The sequence below is a fragment of the Grus americana genome, chromosome Z (genome assembly GCF_028858705.1).
Source record: "Grus americana isolate bGruAme1 chromosome Z, bGruAme1.mat, whole genome shotgun sequence".
NCBI lineage: Eukaryota > Metazoa > Chordata > Aves > Gruiformes > Gruidae > Grus > Grus americana.
In genome coordinates this window covers 60,357,424-60,375,354 of record NC_072891.1, presented here as the reverse complement: position 1 = coordinate 60,375,354, position 17,931 = coordinate 60,357,424, and the positions used below count along the sequence as shown (strand labels likewise).

The following is a 17,931-nucleotide window of genomic DNA, read 5'->3' as shown; positions in this document are numbered from 1 at the left end:
ATTGACCCTGGCTGGAGGCCAGGTGCCCACCAGAGCCGCTCTCTCACTCCCCTCATTCACTAGACAGGGGAGAAAAGGTATAACAAAACACTTGTGGGTCAAGATAAGGACAGGGAGAGATCACTCACTAATTGTTGTCACGAGCAAAACAGACCGAACTTAGAGAGGGAATTCATCTAATTTATTACTAGGCAAAACAGAGTAGAGGAATGAGAAATGAAATCAACTCTTAAAACACCTCCCCCCACCCCTCCCATCTTCCCGGGCTCAACTTCACTCCCGGCTTCAACCTTCCCCCCGTCAGCAGCACAGGGGGACAGGGAATGGGGGTTACGGTCAGTTCATCACATGTTGTTTCTGCTGCTTCTTCATCCTCAGGGGGAGGACTCCTCTCATCCTTCCCCTGCTCCAGCATGGAGTCCCTCTCATGGGGTGCAGACCTTCAGGAGCAAACTGCTCCAGCGTGGGGTCCCCCACGAGGTCACAAGTCCTGCCAGCAAACCTGCCCTGGCATGGGCTCCCCTCTTCATGGGTCCACCGGTCCGGCCAGGAACTTGCTCCAGCGTGGGCTTCCCACAGGCCACAGCCTCCTTCAGGTGCCTCCACCTGCTCCAGCGTGGGGTCCTCCACGGGCTGCAGGTGGAATCACTACACCCCCTCATCCTTCCTCCATGGGCTGCAGGGGGACAGCCTGCTTCACCATGGTCTTCACCACGGGCTGCAGGGGGATCTCTGCTCCGGCGCCTGGAGCACCTCCTCCCCCTCCATCTGCACTGACCTTGGTGTCTGCAGAGTTTCTTACATCTTCTCACTCCTCTCTCCGGCTGCAAAAGCTCTCTCTAAGTGTTTTTCTTCTTAAATGTGTTATCACAGAGGCGCTGATTGGCTTGGCCTTGGCCAGCGGCGGGCCCGTCTTAGAGCCGGCTGGCATTGGCTCTATCAGACACAGGGGGAGCTTCTAGCAGCTTCTCACAGAAGCCACCCCTGTAGCCCCCCCGCTACCAAAACCTTGCCACGTAAACCCAACACAGTGACCTTATCATAGAAGGAAACCAAGTTTGTTAAACACGCTCTTCCTCTCACAAACCCATGAAGCACCACCAAAGATAATAAAAGCCTCCCCAAACCATAGCTGATCTTTTAATCTATATCATTTGTTTCATCATGTAGCAGGACACAGTAACTTGCTGACTGGTGCTACAGTACCAGAATGTTTGTGTATATATAGATTCTACATAAGTATTTTACATACGTCTTTATCTTCAATATGAATGTTAAAGAGATGGCACATAGTTTGCTTCATATAAGCATCAAGTGATACACTTTCTGAATCCCAAAATATCCATCTTTCGGCTTAGTCTCCTAGTATGCTGTGTAGGAGTTACAATGCTTTCTTTTCTCTTGAGTTTTATACACAAGGAAAACAAGATTCAAAGCTCTTAACAGGGTCCCATGAGTTAGTCAAATAAAGAATACAAAGACTGCGTTAGCCCACCTAAGAAATCAGGGAATTCATTACACAGATCAGGATGTAAAGTTGAGTTGTCAGAACTTCATAAATGGCAGATTTAAGGCATTACTAAGATGATATGAACTAGCATTGTGCCTTTGTTACAGCGATAAAGCTGTTTTCTTCTTCAGACATTAATCATAGCAGAAAGAAAAAAATACTTTAGGCATTAGCTGTTGAAGGGCTGGTGGCACCCCTTCACCAGGTGGAAACAATTGCTTATGGGTACATGACCCACACCACAGAGGACATGGCTAGCTTCCAGCTGAGTGAATAAAATTACAGTCACGTCCCTTACCTTTTTCATTTGTTCCTATCTGGAAGAATACTCTTATCAATTCTTCACACACATTCACTGGTTTGTATCTGCATTGTTTCTAAGGGGAGTTTTATCTCACTTGGCTGACCCTCTGCTAAAGAAGCTTTAATAAGAGTACAGAACTTAAGAACACTAACAATAGACTTTAAGGTTTGCTTACTGAGGAGTTATAAAGACCACACAGTGCATGCATAAACTTTGTACTGCCTATTATGTTCAACAAACCACTTAGTATGATGTATGAAAGCTGACTTTTAATGATGACTATCTAAAAATAATTCAGAACAGCACATGATGCAAAAAATAACTTGCATGAACTTTATAATATGCAAAAATAACTTATATAAAAAATAATAACTTATGACTTATTATGAGTTTTAAAAATTAAGGCTAGGTTAAGTTTTTCTGTCCATGACTACACAAGATACAGCAATTACATGTGCCATTACTGGGACTGACAGGACCCAGTTACAATTTCTCTCCTCTTCATTCATTACCAGAAATATAAGGCACTATGGTAATAGATGAATTTGGTAATACGGTATGTTTTCTCAAAGCATTAAAGCTGTCCAGTTCTTCCAGCTTTAAAGATATATGGTGTTGAAGATTTTTGATGATGTGAATCCCTCAAACTCAAAAATTCCCAAGGTAAGTAAAAAGAAAGCTCAATATTTTTATGTTTTCCAGTAACAGGACTTTAAAAGAATAGTGTTCTTATTCTCTGAAACTTCAAGGCTGACATCAGGACTTTAGACTAGCTGATGTGGACTAAGGCTTGCCATTTGGTAACAGTTTTTGTAAACCAGGCACAAAGCTTGCAAAGTACTCACCAGAGGCAAACACACTGGAACAACAGTCCCACGTTTATTTCTCTGGGACTGGTATAACCTTAATTTCCCCAAGCTTGTCTTAGGCTAACAGGACACACTTTTATTGTAAACTCTTCTAGCTGGTATAATCATTGCAACTTCCCCACTAACTACTCTCCCTTGCCATGACACCTCACTTGCTCCACTTTTCTCACAAGTACTTGCATAATCTACCTGATTTGCCTTCCCCCAGCACGGCGAAGCAAAGCTAAAATCCAGTCTGATTGCTTTTGCAACCATGAAGTTTCCTGCCTGAAAGACAAAATGGTTCTTTGCTCTTAACCTGCCCAGCGAGCTGTCCCAACCGGCAGCAGCATTCAGGTAATGGCTGGCGATTTCCACCAGCGGTAGCTTGGCGCTTGACTCTGGGCCCCCCACCCTCCCCACTCCTGCTGGCCCCTCGCGCCCCAGAAGACGGCTGTCGCGAAGGGCGGCGGCCACTGCCAGTACCGCCCACAGCCAAGCACCAGGGTGGGCCTTCCGGCCAGCCGCAGCTCACCGACAGCCCCCGAAAGCCACTCGTGTCTCGCTCCACTGCGCGTCACCGCGGAGGCGGAAGAGCGCACAGAGCCCAGCTCCCCGCAGAAGCTGCGCCGTCCCGACCCCTCACGGTAATGGGGCTCCCTGCGGGTGCCGGGAGCGGCGCCGGCCCATGCGCGGTTCCGCCCCTGCCCCAAGGCGCCGTGGTGACAGCTGCCCCCGCACACCTAGGACGCTCCGCCCATCCCCTCTGCCGCGCCTTGCGGGATGCGGCTGCTGACCGGCGCCGTCGTAACGGGCGCAGAGAGTTCAAGGGGGGGACGGGACGAGGCAGTGTGGCGGCCGGGGAGCCGGTAGAAGGTCGGCCCCGTTTTGGGCTCGGTGGAGAAAATGATGTGCGTTTGTGTGTGTCTTGGAGAAGTGGTCGTGGAGCGGGTGGCACCTCGCTACGGAATAGGAGCTTTCGTCGCTTTGCGCCGGTGCCAGCAGCGGTCCCCGCAGCGGCTGCCGCGGGGAGCAGGGGTGGGCGGCCGCCGGAGGCGTAGCGGAAGTTACTAAAGCAGTCAGTCAGTGCTTGTCGGGGTCCCTCTGCCTGCGAAGGGACTTGCCCTCTGAAGATTGTTTTTTGTTGTTTCCAAAGCATCTGAGACTCATTTCTTGGAGTGGAGTTTTCTACTGGTCGGGAACCAAAACACGTTTTTCACGTTCAAATAACCTTCATTTTAGTAGCAAAATCTTTACTTTTCTTTAAAACTAATCTTGATTACTAGGATAAAATTTCACTGGAGATGTGTGGGACTAAGATTTTGTTGGCAATAACAATGTTATACTAAATACAAGAATTTGAATGTTGTCTCCTTACTTTTGGTGATAATGTTGCTTATCTGTATAGCATTAAACTTAATTCTTTTACTTAAATCCTTTTCCTAATGGTGGAAATGTTTTCAGGCATTTTTCTTTTCTTTTTTTAACTTAGTTGACAAAATGACAAACTTTGAAAAGAATTTCCATCAGGACATGATCTCTCAGCTGCATAATTCTGCTGCTGCTGGAGATGCAGCCAAACTGAAAGCACTGCTTGGTCATTCTCCATCACTGATCAATGCACCTTCAGATAATGGCTGGACAGCTCTGATGTATGGTGCCAGAAATGGACACCTTGAGGTTGTGCAGATTCTTCTTGAAGAAGGGTAAGCTGTTTGGTAGATCCAATTGAAGAGCTCTAACCTGAATCCCTTTCTGCCCATTTCACCTTGATCTCAGAAAAGTAAATTTACATAACAGATAGTGGAAGAATTTTCAGGGTTAAAACTCAGGAAAATATACTCTGTGTCTGTTTATAATTGGATTCTGCTATTGCATCATGCTTTCCATATTTGCTAAGAAACTCTTTAAAAATTATGAGCATCTCTAAAATTACGGCCTTGATCTTCAAGGATATATTGTCACTCCTTCCAGAGACCAACACAATAGAACAAAGTTTGTATCCCATTCCAATGACTGTACTTAGTATAAATTTGGTATATTTGATTGTTCCACTTCAACTTTTTCTCCTAAATTTATTTGTAATCCACGTGCATCTACAGTACAGTACAGAATGTTTGCTGAGGTACTGGCTGTTAAGTGGGACATGACAGACACAGCTTTACCAAAGTTACTGACTGATGAATTTAATTTGTCTCTTAATTTTTTGACAATTCATTTACTCCTTCCTCCTGGAGCTGTCATGTTATTTTCTTCATTCAATATGACACCAAGCGTGTTCATTGCTTGTCAAAAACTTGCTATCATATTTGTTGCCTATCTGCAAGTCAACTGTTGTGCTTCTAGATTTTCAAGACACTCAGAAAAGCAAAGAATGCTTCAAAGTTCTCCTTGAGACCCCAGAGAAGATTCTTCTGAAGCCTGAATAAAGTCAGGATCCAAATATTTCAAATGGAAAGCATTTCAAAATTAAGGGTGAGAGTCAGGTGTTGCGGTTCAACTGAGCTCTACATTAATCAAGCCCAGTCTGTTCCTTTCTGCACCCCTAATTACAGAAACAAGCAAGTTTAGCTCATTCTGTAGTCATGAGTCATCTCAAGCACAGCATTCCACAGCCTCCAGTGATCATCCCACCCTTTTTTTTTTTTTTTTTTTCTTCTTTTCAGTCCTACCCAAATGCTGTGTTCTCTGCTGGATCTCAGGATGAAGCGTCAGATGAACCACTGTTTGGTGCTGTAATCAGTACATTCCAGCAAGTAGAGGAGTATCTGAGTGACAGATTTTGTGGATTGAAATCATCTGTGTATTTAGGAATTGTTTGAGATTTTGGGGAATTTACCAGTTTGGTAAACAGGATAACAAGTTTTTAAGTTATACTTACTGTAAACAAAGAATGAATATCCACTTGTAAGTGTCCTTTTCAGGGCCCTTCTCTTAGGCAATTGAATATAATTCCTAAGGTTATACTGTGGTTTCATTGGTCTCATTTTAGCTATGCTTAATCATATTAATCATTTGGACAAATACAATTGCTGGATATATAAATATGAATGTCTACCTCTAAATATGAGGTACTATTATATAATGTTCCAGAGGTTAATCCTGAAAAGCTAGTAAATTTCTTTTTATATTCATACATGTTTGAGAAAAGCTACAGGAAACGTTTGTAGACTGGAATAAAAGATCTTAGTGATCTAGAGTTCAGGCCACTGTTGTGGACACTGAATAGCAGCCTGATCACAGTCTGCAGATACCTGAGCAGATACAAGGTGGAATTCAGTGGCTGAGAGAGAGGAAATTAAGTGGGAAATTAGATTTTGCCTAAACAATACTTAATCTTTAAAAATAAATGGGCAACAGTAGTTTCTTTTGCACCAAAATTTGTAAATTAAGTTTTGAATGCTTTTCTAAAATATACTGAAACTCTCTCAAAAACTATTCAGGTTAATATAAAATCTCAAGTCAAAAAGGTCTTGCCTGTGGTAGTAACCTGTGTATCAGCAACATGAATACACTAGCATCTTCTAGTTTTAAAAATTGATGAGTCTTGCCCCACATCTACTGTATAATTTGTAGTTTACAGTGAAATTTCTGTTTTAGTTATCCGAGGTAAAATTGACAAAAAATAAAAGTGTATTAGTTTTGACCTCCTAATCAACCCCTATCTATTTCAGCTTTTTAAAATTTTTTTGTTAATATTTAAATATGTATCATGAGGTAATGTTTCCTCATCTGTGTGATTTTGCAGACATTTTGGTAACAAAGAGATCCTCACAGGGATCAGCACCATAGTTGTAAGGGTGCTACTTCTCTCACTAAGCAGAGGCTGTATTCTTGATTCTTATTTAATGGTAAACATTTTCTTGTACATGTTTTGATGCTGCTTTCAGCAGCTTCTAAAAAGTAGTGCTAGTTAAACTGCTTTTGTTTTTTTTTATATTACTGGTTATTCAGAAGAGACCTGTAGCCTGGCTATCAAAGTTCTATTTGTAAATGATCTTGAGCCTTTTTTTTTTTTTTTTTTTATGATGCATTGTGTGGGATTGTAATTAATTTATCGCTGTTGCAGGAACTTTGGTAAGTGATATCTGGAGTGGATCAACAAAAATGTGGGATCTGGCCTTAGCAAAAGAAAATGAAGTATGATTACTTTTCATTATCATAATGCTAAGTATTTAGCCTAAAGAGCACCCCAGTATAAATGGAGTGTCTAAAAGTTCTTGCACCTTAATAGTATCGGATGTATATCCTGTATCAGGACTCTTCCTAAACATATTTACCCTGGTAACCACTGTTCTTTTCTGTTTCTCTAGGTGTGACAGGTCCATCATTAATAAATCCAGGCAGACAGCTCTGGACATTGCTAAATTTTGGGGGTACAAGCACATAGCTAATTTGTTGGCTAATGTGAAGGGTGGGCAGAGACCTAATTTTCTGTCAAATGAAGTGAAAGAATATGAAAATTATTTTGGCTTGACACTTCTGGACAGAAGGAGTGATAAAAGAACAGATTCCAAGTGGCTAAGCAAAAAACAAAGCCACCCAACTACAGTATACATCCTCTTCTCAAATCTAAGTCCTTTGGTTACTTTGGGTGGGGGAATAGAGAGCTCCCCGCAGCCAGAAGTAAAGCTTTGCAGGCTGAACCACAAGGATGTGGAGCAGTGCATGAACAAAACTGAAGAAGGCACCTTGATTTTTCTTGGAGTTGAACTTCAGTTTCACATGAACCTGCTGGCTGCTTGCAATGGAAGAGTTGTGCAAGAAGATGAAGAGGATGGGTTAGTTGCTTGGTTTGCTGTTAGTGTAGATTCTGCTTCTGCTGAGAAATTTAAACAGAAGCACAAGGACTGTTACTTTCTTCACCCACCAATGCCAGCACTACTGCAGCTACCTGAAAAAGAGGCTGGTAAGATGTGTAAAATGCAAGAGTTAACAAATGTGTAATCAGAAATATATGTTTTGGGATTCACTGAGATACAATGCAAGGACAAACCACTGCAAAGGAATCAGGTATATTCAGAGGCTCTAGAAATGTTTTAATTTTAAAAGTCTGTCAGTGGTTTTGTGAAGAATTTTGTAGGTAAGAACACGTGTGGTTGCAAACTGCTAACATCTGCAATGGCAAGTATTAGACTAAAATCTATTGTTCATCATGTGCATTAATGTTCTAATATGAAGGAAAAAACTGTCATTAGTGAAGTTTCATTACAAGAAATGAAACTAATTCCTTAGTGAGAGTGTGTTGGATACTCATCTGAGAAGGAAACACTGTGAGCAAGTGTTGGAAAGTCAGGATCTCAAAGTGAACGAATGTCATTATGGACATGTTGTTAACAACTGCTGTTGTAACAATTTTGCTTTTACAGAAGGCTAAAGGGCAAGCTTGACTTGCAGCTGAAGCTTAAATGGAACAATGCATTATTATGTCAATACTTGTAGTAGCCCTAAAATGGCCATCTGAAAAAAGTGGGATATATAATTCTGGCACTTCGCCCAGACAGAGTAACTTTTCGGAGAAACAGGGTATATTGATCTGAATTAATTTGCTTCTGTAGCTGCATAGTACTGTGTCCTATTGCATGTGCTGTGCTACGAAGTAAAAGATCTGAATAACTTATATTGTTCAACTTCTTTTGTAGTAGATTACAATTCAAGCCATAGTATTTGATTTTTATTTTAAAATTTACTACTTGCTTTTTCAATACTATTAAAAGCTTGCATGAATTAGTATTTAATTTTGTGTATTTTCAATGTATTCCTTTAAAGGAGTAGTAGCCCAGGCTAGATCTGTTCTTGCATGGCACAACCGCTACCAATTCTGCCCAACATGTGGGAGTGCAACCAAGACTGAAGAAGGGGGTTACAAGAAAACTTGCTTAAAAGAAGATTGTCCCAGTCTCCAAGGTGTTCACAACACATCATATCCAAGAGTTGGTGAGAATAGTGCAGGATAAACTTGGTCAAAAGCAGCTTGTTTGTTTTATTATATACATGTAAATCAATTTCTTTTTAGTTATTTCAATTGTTTGCTTCTGTCCGAGGTCTTACATTCTTGTCTCTCCCCAGAGTATGTGTGTCTCAGCTCTGTTTAAGTCGTTCAGGCTTCTCTTTCTTGCAGTAGTCTGTGACAAAGAATTGCTGTGACAGTACCAATCTTTATTGCAATGGAGTAATATCAATTACAAGTTCCAACAACATAAATGAGATATCAGCAATATAAAGTGTCACATTTTACTCTTTGATCACCTTTCCTTCCCCTACCCTGTCCTCTTTTCTGCAGTTGTAGTTCTGGGTGTTTTATGTGTGTTTTATTTCTGAATTTCATGTTCCTTTACATGCTTTAAATATATCGTTGTAATAATCAAAGCAATCCTGCCATATTCTTCTGTCTTATGGACTATAGTGAAGCTTCCAAAAATACTGGTGGCCGTTTCTTTACAGTCTCTAGCACAACAAACTTAGAGAAGGAATCGGATTATATAGGAAAGACTGATGAACCAGCATTTTCTACTGATGCCTTGCTCTGAAGAAAGTTTACGGAGAGCAACTCTGCATATGCTACACTATTGCATGAGGCAGATATCTTTGAGCAGGACAACAATTATTGAAATTATTGTTTATAGTGGTTGCTGAATCAAGCGTTTTCATACAGAGAAAATACTGGTGTATTGGACCAAAAAACCCATGAAAAACAATAGCAAGAGAAAAAATATTTAAAGGCAGAGGTAGATAGACAAAACCACAAAACGTTGAGATACTTAAGAGCTAGATAAAAAAGGGAAAAAAATCGTAGATGAAACAGTGTGCAGAAAGGCATGACAGAGGGAATTATACCAATAGGAGAAAATACTAAGCAAGAAAGAAAAAGATACATAAAATGACTAGAAGTGAGAAAGTAGATAAAAGTGCAACATCAGATGAGAGATTGATAGCAAATAGTCAACAAAGTCAAAAGTGGAAAGTTTAGTCAGTATTTACATTGTAACTAGAGTATTTGGCTGCTCTTTGGTATTTCGGTCAAAAGTACTTTCTTCAAACCTGTGTGTGTAGAGGAGGTCATAGTAAATTCGTTTTGCTGCAGAAATTATTGCTATCTGCTGAATGCATAGCTAGGTTAGTATTACTGATAGTCTCAATAGATTGTGTGCTTTGGTTGCAGGTAATTTATGTTCTGCATTTCATGGCTTGGCTAGCAAACTGCATCTACTAAGCATGTATGTTGCAAAACAAAACAAACAGATACCTTGCACAGGAAAAGAAAAGCAAAGTGAAATGAAATAACAACTTGCTCTAGGCACCTATAGAATACTGATTTCAATCGCTTAAAGGTATCTTATTTGTATTTACATGCATTGATGTCAAATAGGCTGAAATTTATTACTGCTTTTAAGTCCCTTAAATGTTCAAATATATTCCTTTCATGTCCCTTACAGATCCTGTTGTGATAATGCAAGTCATCCATCCAGATGGCAACCACTGCCTTTTAGGTAGGCAGAAGAGGTTTCCCCCAGGAATGTTTACCTGTCTTGCTGGATTTGTAGAACCTGGTGAGTAATTCCATTTTTCCTTACCAAATGGATTTTCTCACATATCAGTATTGTACCTTGAAAATAATATAGAAATATGTTCAGTGTTATGTCAAATAAATGTTTTTACTTCCTGTTAGATAAGTTGTTATAATAAATACGCCTATTCTGTACTTTCCAGCAGCTGATTTATACAAAAAAAAGAAAAAAAAACAACTTGAGTAAATAAAATTTTAAAGTACTTTTCTCATCATGCACTCTTAAATCACATATTTAAGTGAAAAAACATTTTGAAAACACATACAAGGTCCTTTCTTTGGTGATACTTAGCAAGGGATTTTAGCATAGGACAAATAAGAGTTAAAGTATAACAAAGTTAACATAAAGTTAAGCATATGCTTACATGTTTAGGACCTGATTGATTATATGCAGAAATATATATATAAGCAGAAATTATATCATTTTGAAAGAAAAGTAAAGAGATATTTTGCTGGCTGTGTTCAGCAGTAGTAGTTGGAATTACTTAGTTGCTGCAGAATAATTTGCAAAATATTCTCGTATTTGGAATACATCTTAATCGCCAGTGAAATTATAGTGTATATATTCAGTAACTGTGTGTAGGTGAAATATGGTGACAGCATGAATAAGTTTATTCAGGTGTCATTTGAAAAAACTCAAGATGTTTATTTCTTTCCTTCTTTGTTTCTCCTGCCAGCCTTACTACTTTCTGATACTCAATTCAAGTATATAAACTGAAATTTAAAAGTGGCCGATCTTATCATTAGCTTCTAATCAGTTGAACGTAGCTGTTCTCTCTCTGATGCACAGACTGTCTGTTTTAATGAACCTGTAATCCATGGTTACAACACAGTACATGTAGGCATATGTAAGCCTACGACCATCAACATTCCACGTCTACATCTAGGAATTTTCCATGAATATGGAAGTAAAGCTTTCCATTGCAGTGTAAGTTTGGAGAATTGTCTGTATGTGAATATAATGAATGAGTCAGGCAAAGTGAATAATACAATGCAGAAAAGCGTGCAAGTCTTCTTAAGTCTCTATTTTTTACTATTGTCATTTTAAATACTGATTTTTCAAGTTGTATTACGTGCTGTTACAATCATACTGAAAATCTAAAAATTAATGCTATTTATAAACAAACAGATCGGCATTTCAGAAGTAATTAAAGGAACAATGTATTTCCTACCCAATTTTTGACATTTTAGGTGTGGTAATAATAGTTTGTGTTTATAAGAAATTATCAATTCAGGAAATAAAAATTACATTGGAGAAATCATCATACTTTATTTTCAAAGTTCCATTTTGCTTTAATGACTAGTTTTACGTTATTAGACGTAAGTATCTTGTACTTAAGGTCTGTGCCCGAATCTGTGACCTAGATCTCTATAGATAATTGTCTGGGTGTCGTGGTTTTACCCCAGCCGGCAGCTGAGCACCACACAGCCACTCGCTCACTCCCTCTAATTGGGATTGGGGAGAGAACTGGAAAAGTTAAAGTGAGAAAACTCGTGGGTTGAGATAAAGACAGTTTAATAGGTAAAGCAAAAGCCGTGCGCACAAGCAAAGCAAAGCCAGGAATTCATTCACCACTTCCCATGGGCAGGCAGGTGTTCAGCCATCTCCAGGAAAGCAGGGCTCTGTCACGTGTAATGGTTACTTGGGAAGACAAATGCCATCACTCTGAACACTGCCACCCCGCCTCTCCCTCTTCCCCCAAGCTCCTTATAAACTGAGCGTGACGTCATATGGTATGGAATATCCCTTTGGTCAGTTTGGGTCACCTGTCCTGTCTGTGTCTCCTCCCAACTCCTTGTGCAGCCCCAGCCATCCCACTGGCAGGGCAGTGCGAGAAGCAGAAAAGGCCTTGGCTCTGTGTAAGCGCTGCTCAACAACAGGTCCATAGAACAAAAACATCTCTATATTATCAATGCTGTCTCCAGCACAAATCCAAAACATCCCCATACTAGCTACTATGAAGAAAATCAACCCTCTCAGCTGAAACCAGGACACTGGGGCAGTTTCAAATCTTTTGAGTCAGTTCAAAACACAGGATGTAATCATTACTTTCCGTATTTTCATCTGCTGCTTGTTCTTTGCCCTTTTTGATCAGGCAAAACAATAGAAGATGCTGTTCGAAGAGAAGTAGAAGAGGAGGCTGGAGTGAAAGTTGGCCATGTTCAGTATGTCTCTTGTCAGCCATGGCCAATGCCCTCCTCCCTGATGATTGGCTGCTTAGCTGTTGCAGTGTCTACAGAAATTAGAGTTGACAAGAATGAAATAGAGGATGCCTGCTGGTTTACTAGAGAACAGGTAAAGTTCAATTTAATTTCTGTCTTGTATTGATTAGTCTGTGACTGTATTGGTATTGGCATACAATACATACTTGCTTTTTCCAGCAAGTTGAATGAGCACATATACTCTTCGTTTTATCGTACTGCTACAATTGCATTATATTGTAATTGTAGATTACACGCAACCAGAGAAAGGCAGATATTCGTGGTAATTTCTGAGTTACTTGTCCATTTTATGACATTTTTGTCAGTTAGCTCTTCACCTTTTCCTTATGGGAGATATCCAAGTTATTGTTATTTTAACCCACTTTCCTAGTAAGCCTGTGCTTTTCATTTTGGCAGAAGTAGTATTTAATAGCATTCATCATCTGAGTTTCTCCAAACAAGCATGCTACAAGATTTGCTGGAGGGGGGACAGGTTTAGGTAAAAACTCTGGGAATTAGTTTGAACTTTTTCCACGCAGTATTATTTTAATACTCTGGTATTAAATGCAGTTACTATGCATTAATAGGAAATTCTGCACTAAGCTTTCCTGAGTATTTAAAATATAGTCAAATGAAAGAGAGGAAAAAGACACTTATAGAAAGAGAGATGTAAGTTCATGAGTGGAAAAAGGAAAGATTGCTTACACAACGTAGACTTCACAGTTTTTTCCACAGGCTACTTATGAGCTAAACTTTTAATAACACTGTACTTCTGCCTAGCAGTTGCAAGTCAACTCTGTAAATCAATTGGAAGGCAAAGTTAGTCATATACAATCTCAGTGTACTCCTGACAAAACCAACAGCATTATTTTAAATGAGTACCAGTTCTGAATACAGTCACATGCAGATTGGTCTAGACTTGGAAATAAATGTACTTCAGAAATATACTAAACTAAAAGTGTACTTCCATGTTGTTAGCAACTGCTTCAGAAAAACAACAAAACACATTTCCTTCTGCACTACATGTGGAAAAAAAAATAGTATTTTATGGAACAGTGTAGAGCACCATCTGGTGGTCCTTACCTTAAGGAGGCTTCACAAAAACCTTCACTAATATTAACAGTCAATCTCCACGGTTGTGTTAGAAAGTATCCTTTGGGGCACATTTGAGCTCAAAAATGTCAGAATTCACACAGAATCCGGTGTGGTTTTTTCTCTGCATCTGTCTTGGAGAATCTGGTAGTAGCTTTTTAAAAGCTATAGTAATGATTGATGGATTATTGTTGTAAGATAATTCCTGCATTAATATAATGTTAGATTCCATATAGTTTATAATACTATCTTCTAAAGAAAAAAAAAAATCTGTCTTTATTACAGGTCATCGAAGTTCTCATTAAAGGAAATCAGCGTTCTTTTTTTGTACCACCAAGTCGAGCTATTGCACACCAGTTGATAAAACATTGGATTGGAATGAATACTAATCTTTAATTCAAATAATTGATTTCTTTAAGTTAAATTACGTTCTCTAGTAAATGCTAAATTAGGACTAAATTAGAAATAATTATATAGTAAATGTGCAGCCCACAAATGTGAGCCTTTCCTTTATTTCCTGAGCTAAACTATGCAAACCTTTGTAGCTGTTTTCAGATCTGAGTTAGAACTCAACAGCAATCCAGTGATCATCCCAAGCAAGCAAGCAAGCAACAAATAGTTAAAATTGGTACATTGTTGGGCACAGGCTGCTTTTTCATTTTAGAATCAAATTATTGTGCCTTTTGCTGTTATGCTCTTAATGTTTGATTTGGTCTTTCGTGTCCCCCACTGGAAGGAGTCACAACATTACAAAGAGGCCTGACCTTGCCTGCTGTTTAAATTCTGTATTTACATCGTCTTGTTTTGTCTTAATTATTTCTTCCTCATTTTTTCCTGCCTCCATTCTTTAAATTCTTCCTGGCACAAAAATCAACATTCAGTGCTGAAAGTCTTATCAATGACGGTTATTTTTAAGCTAATAGCATACTTAAATGGTGAATATGTAGTACTTTGTATCTTTTACATTAATAGCACTCTAAGTAGAATATTTACTCCTCCGGTCTGATTTGGCCTGCACTTTCCCAATTGTACATCAGCCTGAATTTAAAGGTGTAACACAATACTCTGTTTATGAAGAAAGTATTGGAGAACCATCCCAAAAAGCCTAAATATTAGAGATTTTTATAAGATAATAATGTACTTATTGACCCAAAACAGTGAGTTATTTCATTCTGTGATAATTAGAAATGGAACTGTAGAGTGATGGAGGAGAAAAGTAGATTAATTAAACAAGACATAGTATCTCAAAATATGTACAAAGTTTTATTATGGAAATGGAGACCCTAAGATTATTACTGCTATTAAGAATTTTACAGTTGAAAGAAATATATTAACCCCAGCTGTAAGACTGGGAAAGCAATATATGAATTAAAATATTTAATTATGTATATTTAATGCAACAGTCCAGATTTGTGCCTTAATTTATTGTGTTATTTGTATTCTTTCAAAATGGAAGGTTATAAAAGTATACTGGTTTTATTATTAAAGTCATTATGTAATGCTTCAGTAGTCTGTTATTATGCAGTCATTGCAGTGATGTAAAAAGAAATGCAAATGACCAGAAGGAAATACACTGATAGTCATAAATACTAACTTTCTATCATATGGTAATTTGTTTATTTGGAGTAATTTAAATATTTTTAAATCAATGAAAGATGTCAGATTTGTTTCAAAATTCTCTGCAAACTGGAATCAGTAAAAATGTTTTATAAATCCTTATAGTTCTTTTTTTTCATCCAGTGTTATACTATGCTCCACAGCATTTTTTTTTTTTTTTTTTTTTTTAAAGACAGTGCATGTCAAACTTTAAAGCAAGAAGCATTTCTGACAGTCTTGGAACAGCTGACAAATCACTACATTGCTTCATTCTCTCCCTTGTTTCAGCTATACCTACAAATGAAGAAAATCATGTTATTTGTTGAGCTATCTGGAAGCAATACACTGCTTCCCTTAAAAATTGGTTTTGCAGAGAAGGGGAAGTATGAAAAGATGTCATGGACCACAGCTACCAGCAGGATTGCATGTTGTCAGTGGAATTATTCTTTTAAAAAAATTCTGGGACAGAAGGAAGCCTTGTTGCAGGTTGTTCATACAAGTTAAGGAGAACATTGGACAGTATGTGAACAGTAGTGGAAGATAAGCAATGGAAGGAATTTTTAAGTAGTTGTATGATGATTACACATTAAGAAAGGTGAACAGGGAAGGAATGAGGAGCAGATGGAATAGAGAGGATAAAGCAAACAGCAAATATAGGTAGCGTAAAGGTAAATAATTTATCACATTGAGGTAACTAAAAATACACGTATAAGACCCATTGTAATGTTTTTCGTGTAGGGAGTTATGTTGGGTTTCTATAGATATGGGTTTGTAACTGTGAAACTCAAAAGAAAGTATCCATAACCAATACTGATATCAAGAATCAGACTATTTTTTAACTGAAAATCTATATAAACAATATTTATATCTGCAATTACGATCCTAATAAATAATTTGAAAAATTTCATTTTACTGCATGACACAAGCAGAAGAAGGATAGTTAGAAAAAGAAAACAACACTTCAATAATCTCTGAGTTTGAGAGTAACATTTTAATGATCTTTCAGTTCTAATAACATCTGATGTTGCGACAGTTTTTAATACATATAAATTTTCAAAAGCTGAACCAACAGTCCTTTTTTAAGCTTTCTTCTCTTTTTTCCCTCCCTAACAGATAAACGTTCACAGAGAAGATGAAAAACACCCCTTGTTTAAGAAAACTAATTCGATAATTTTAATCTCTTATTAATAGTGAAACTTCTTCTGTCTTTTTTTGCTTAATTTGATGACTTTGTAGGTTGTAGGATTGAGTTTTAGTTTAAAAATATCTATCCATAGAAATTTTCTGAAGGGTAGTTATTGTTTGCAGATTACATATGAAATATCTAATTGAAAAGCCAAATGCTGTAGTTATTTAGCAACTAGAGCAATTTAGAAAAGTGCCAAATTAAATTTAGCAACACTTAAACAGAGAGTGCGGTAATTCTGACTGGAGTATGGTCAGGCCAACAGTTCTGTAAGATTTGAGTTGTATGCTTTATCCAAAAGACTGCAGCTTTGCAAGCAGGCTCTTTCTTGCAACTAAAGTTAATGCAGTACATTAAGAAAATGGTATTCCTTAAAATTCTCTTTAAAATAGAGGGGTTTTGTTCACGCTGTGTAATAATGATCTGTCACTCTCTTCTCCCTTGCTTCTACAATGGTACCAGAGCAAGAGTACATGTAGACGTACAAGACAGAAAATTATGGAGGTCTTTTCTCCCAATTTGCCTGTACACTAATGAGAATTAAGTTCTATTCAGTATATAATTTGTAAATATTCTGTATTTTATCTGGTTTTGAAATTATAATTTACAAATAATAGAAGTAGTAATTTAATAAAGTGCAAAAAATAGATGAGATGTTTAAACACAAAACAAAATGGATACTACTAAACCAAGCTGTAAACTCATGTGGTGTAATGACATCTCATTTAAGCTCATGTAAGTGCAACATTGATTATGAGATTTTTACAAAATTTGCATTGGTCCCTAAAAGCATACTTCTTCTATCTCATTTTTTATATTGGATATGTGTAAACCCATGAAAAATAAAATTCCAATGTTGATACTATAGTATGAACTTTATATTTTGTGTAGGAATATTGCCAGGTTGGTAAATTATTATCTTGAGTTCTACAACATGTGAAGGAAAAAGAGGTGGATGTCAACAGACTGATTAAAGGTAGTCATGAGGCTTCATGGAATTAAATATACTAATCAGATTCTGAGCTTATGAGACAGAAATAGAAAAAGAAGTGGAGCAAGACTGTGAACAACATTGCTTCCTCCTTTAATTTTAATTAGGTAGTCTGATTGATTAAGACTTTTCAGACAAACCTGACATTTTGTAAAGCCCTGGTAAGTTATTTTTCTTATCTGTTTTAGCAGTTAAGAGCTGAACAACTAGTAGTCCTTTATTACTTCAGTGATTGGAAGGATTCATGTATACAGCGCATCATCACTGACTGGGGTTGGCAGTACAGAAGCGGATAAGTCCAAAGGAAAAAAAGAAATTTGAACTTGTTATCCTATTAAGCCTTAGCAAGACAGCCAGCCCATCCTTCATGAGCTTAGAAAAGTATTCACAGAGAGTCCATAATAGAAGCATCTGATGAAAATGAATATTGGCTCATAGTAAGTATAAACATCTTTTTTTCTTTTTTTTCTTTTTTTTTTTTTTTTTTTAAATTACACCGTGTCAGGCAGTATTCTGTAGATACTAATTGTTGTAACTTATCACAGCTTTTATAAAATATGGGATTTCTGCAGGGTTTTTTACATAGTAAATACAGTTTAAAGAATTTCAATTACAGTTCAGTATATAGTTCAGTT

At 37.9% G+C, this 17,931-nt stretch overlaps 1 protein-coding gene across 2 annotated transcripts; it reads left to right on the top strand.

Annotated features, from left to right (window-relative positions):
- Positions 1-3,164: 3,164 nt before the first annotated feature.
- On the top strand, positions 3,165-15,019 carry NUDT12 (nudix hydrolase 12). 2 transcript variants are annotated; one of them, XM_054810770.1, is made up of 7 exons: positions 3,165-3,573; positions 4,155-4,368; positions 6,976-7,571; positions 8,432-8,599; positions 10,099-10,212; positions 12,326-12,525; positions 13,809-15,019. In XM_054810770.1, exons 2-7 carry the CDS (start codon positions 4,163-4,165, stop codon positions 13,917-13,919), a joined length of 1,395 nt encoding a protein of 464 aa, XP_054666745.1. In that variant the 5' UTR covers positions 3,165-3,573; positions 4,155-4,162; the 3' UTR covers positions 13,920-15,019. The 2 variants fall into 2 exon arrangements, with proteins under 2 accessions (XP_054666745.1, XP_054666746.1); XM_054810771.1 differs by lacking the exon at positions 8,432-8,599.
- Positions 15,020-17,931: the final 2,912 nt, after the last annotated feature.